The sequence below is a fragment of the Etheostoma spectabile genome, chromosome 18 (assembly GCF_008692095.1).
Source record: "Etheostoma spectabile isolate EspeVRDwgs_2016 chromosome 18, UIUC_Espe_1.0, whole genome shotgun sequence".
Classification (NCBI taxonomy): domain Eukaryota; kingdom Metazoa; phylum Chordata; class Actinopteri; order Perciformes; family Percidae; genus Etheostoma; species Etheostoma spectabile.
Window position 1 is genome coordinate 24,189,295 of NC_045750.1, and position 3,043 is coordinate 24,192,337.

The 3,043-nt window shown below is 41.0% G+C and overlaps 1 protein-coding gene across 1 annotated transcript in view; it reads left to right on the top strand.

The window, feature by feature from the left end:
- opn8a (opsin 8, group member a) overlaps nt 1-3,043 on the top strand; it is a 20,880-nt gene that overhangs the window by 13,814 nt on the left and 4,023 nt on the right. Inside the window, exon 2 of the mRNA XM_032543637.1 lies at nt 378-671. Within this exon, the coding sequence (XP_032399528.1) occupies nt 378-671 (294 nt within the window). The remainder of the gene's footprint in view (nt 1-377; nt 672-3,043) is intronic.

Consider the following 3,043-nt stretch of genomic DNA (forward strand, 5'->3'; position numbering starts at 1 on the left):
AAAGGCGCTGTTAAATAAAATGTATTATTATTTATTTATTATCATTATTAAATCCCAAATACAGAAGACAGCAGAAAGCATGCTCTCATGATTTCTGATCTTTGTTGTGAAAGGGTGATCTGCATCAGATTTTGATGTCAAGTCAACGTATTCTTTAAGAACCACGATGAATCTCCGTGGATCAACGTGTGATCATCCACTCGCTCAGTGACCATCCTCTTGCTACATTGCTGTTCAAAGGGTTTGATCAGATTACTGAGGCACATTCACTCGCTGTGATCAATGGGTGAGATCAAGCAAATCACCCCACAGGGATAGGTTATTTATTATAAATGTTGTCTTGTCTTTTTGTTCCTCCATCCTATTCTTTCCCGCAGCCACCCTGTCTATCTTCGGGAATGCAGCCGTCCTGGTCAGCGCAGGTCGTCGTCAAGCCCTGCTCAAAGCTCCCGAGCTGCTGACAGTGAACTTGGCCGTAACAGACATCGGCATGGCCCTCTGCATGTATCCTCTGTCCATTTCTTCTGCTTTTAACCACGCCTGGATTGGAGGCGACACATCTTGCCTTTACTACGGCCTGATGGGCATGATCTTCAGCGTAACCAGCATCTTGACTCTGGCTGTGATGGGGATGATCAGATACCTGGTAACAGGAAGTCCACCCAAGAGAGGTAGCGTAATCTCAAATAGGATTTGTAGGGGAACATTGCCGTTTTTCATAAAGAAATCAATCTTATAAAGGCCACTGGGATTTACCTTCTGATGTGACATCAAATGGTAAAGAAAGCCTTTTAATCTTTAAAAAAAAAACACGTCCTAAAACCTTTCAGATTATCATCAAGCATACACCTTGCTGGTGTTTTGAAAGGAATTATTGATGGGGCCGAAAACACTTCACAAGAAAAGTAATATCGATCTGCTATGGTTTGACGTACTCCCACTCAAATCGTTGCTAAGCTCGATGAACAAGCTTTTTGGGGTGATTGAAGCCACTCACTGAGGGCTTCATTCTTGTCAGGAAGTTGGTTTTAAAAGGATTCCAAGCAGCATAGTTTGCTGAATAATAGATACAACTAATCCCTTGAGTGACATTTACACTGATGTCCATTTGTTCTTGTCAACAAGTAATGTTGAACAGTATGCATGGGATATTCTGTTATGTCCTTGCCGGGAGCAAATTGTCAAAACTGTCAAATTAAGTATTTATGCCTCTTATCTCTTACCAAGAAAGCATTGTAGCTCTAGTAAAGGTTGGTTTGTTGGCATAGGAACCCATAAGACAAGGTTAGTGTCCACACAACCCATATATATTTTAGCAGCCCACATTGCTGTATTAGTCTGGGTGTTGCACAGCAAAAAAAAAAACATTGTGAAAGGATAATAACAGAATGAAGTAAGGAGTTTTTTTTCCTGCAATTAGCCAACCAAAAATACCTATAAATCTGGGAATTCCTACATACAGTAGCCGTAGTTTAGCCATAATTCTTACACTGGCAGACAATAGGTAATGTTAAAGATGCTAAATGAAGTTAAATGAAGCATAGACATCGATTTGATAGCATGGCATGCAAGTAATTAAGTGGGTAAGACCCAAACAGGGGACAAGATGCTCTACTGACAATTTGTTGCATACAATGACAGTGATGGGCAGGTTTGAGCACACCAAATAAGCGTGAAATATAGCCACAGTGTGTCACAATAGTGACATCAAAGCACCTTCCCAGGGGGGGTTTGACATCCAAATGTCGCTGTTGCTGACTTTCACATACATGTCGTTATCCAGTAAACATGTATACAGTATATTCTGCAGATAGGTTCCCTTTTGAGCTTTTAGGACATAGAGATATAAAAACAACATCATGAAATGATTCATGAAATACAAAATCATGCTTACAGAAGAGCATGTCATGATAATTGACCCAACATGGAAAAAGGCAGAAGAACTGTCAAGGCCAGTTTGCATTTTGAGTGCATGGGAAATGGCAGCTGGACCGCTGGAGATGAAGTCTTATTAATAAGTGTACATCAATATGGATATAGTTGATTGGTACAGTGGAGGCAAGTTGCATGCTAATGCCAACACACAAGGGAGCTTTGAACCAAAAGGTATTTAGACAATTGATTGTAGTAAGTAGTAGTACCGTAAATGCATGCAAGATGATTGAATGCTTCTAGCCTTATCTAGGGTGGTCATCTATTTCACAAGTGTTCTGGAAAAGTCTTCCCTATGAGCATGTGAGCTTTGAGCAGCTACCTTAATTATCATGTTGCGTTTTGGAGAGTATCAATAGGGTTTAGCGTTAGTTCAGGCAGAGGCTACAGTCACAGTTGCATCATATTTCATTAGCATAAGCTAACTGACAGCTGTTTCAGTCATGCTTCACAATCAGTGGCTCAGTTACCAGCTGTTTGGCTACCAGCTGACTAGTAACTTCCAGTCATATTCATGCAGATCTACAGTATGGCCATCATAAAGCAGCCCAGTCTCCCTAAGAGTGATATCATATTGGACGATTTCACACCTCTACTGGAATAAAACCTGCACCTAGGCCAACATGCACGGGGGACGCTCAGATATGTTTGCGTGGCTGTTTTTTTATGCTTGTAGGTAGTATGTTTCTTATGTTTTTCTAATTTTGGGATCCACCTCCCAACAGGAACGGAATCAACTTGCTTGACGCACACATACGTCCACACAACACATTGTCGAGATTTGGGAGGCGTGCACATCGGCTCCTCTACGAGTCTCTGTGACCTACTGTTACCCACAACACCCTTTTCTGCATAGATCAGTAGGCGTACCGGTGCATTGTAACAAGGTGGGATGTAAGGGTCATTGACCTGCAACTAACATTCACCTCATTATTCATCTTAGCCATAATCATTCCTAAGCATGACCAAGAACACTAGTCACCTAACCCTGGCTAAAATCATTTATTTGCAATAAACACAATTTTTCTCCAACCTTAACCACACCGCATTTGCCATATAAGGATATTGTATTGTCATCATCATCATCATCATCACTTTATTTATAAAGCGC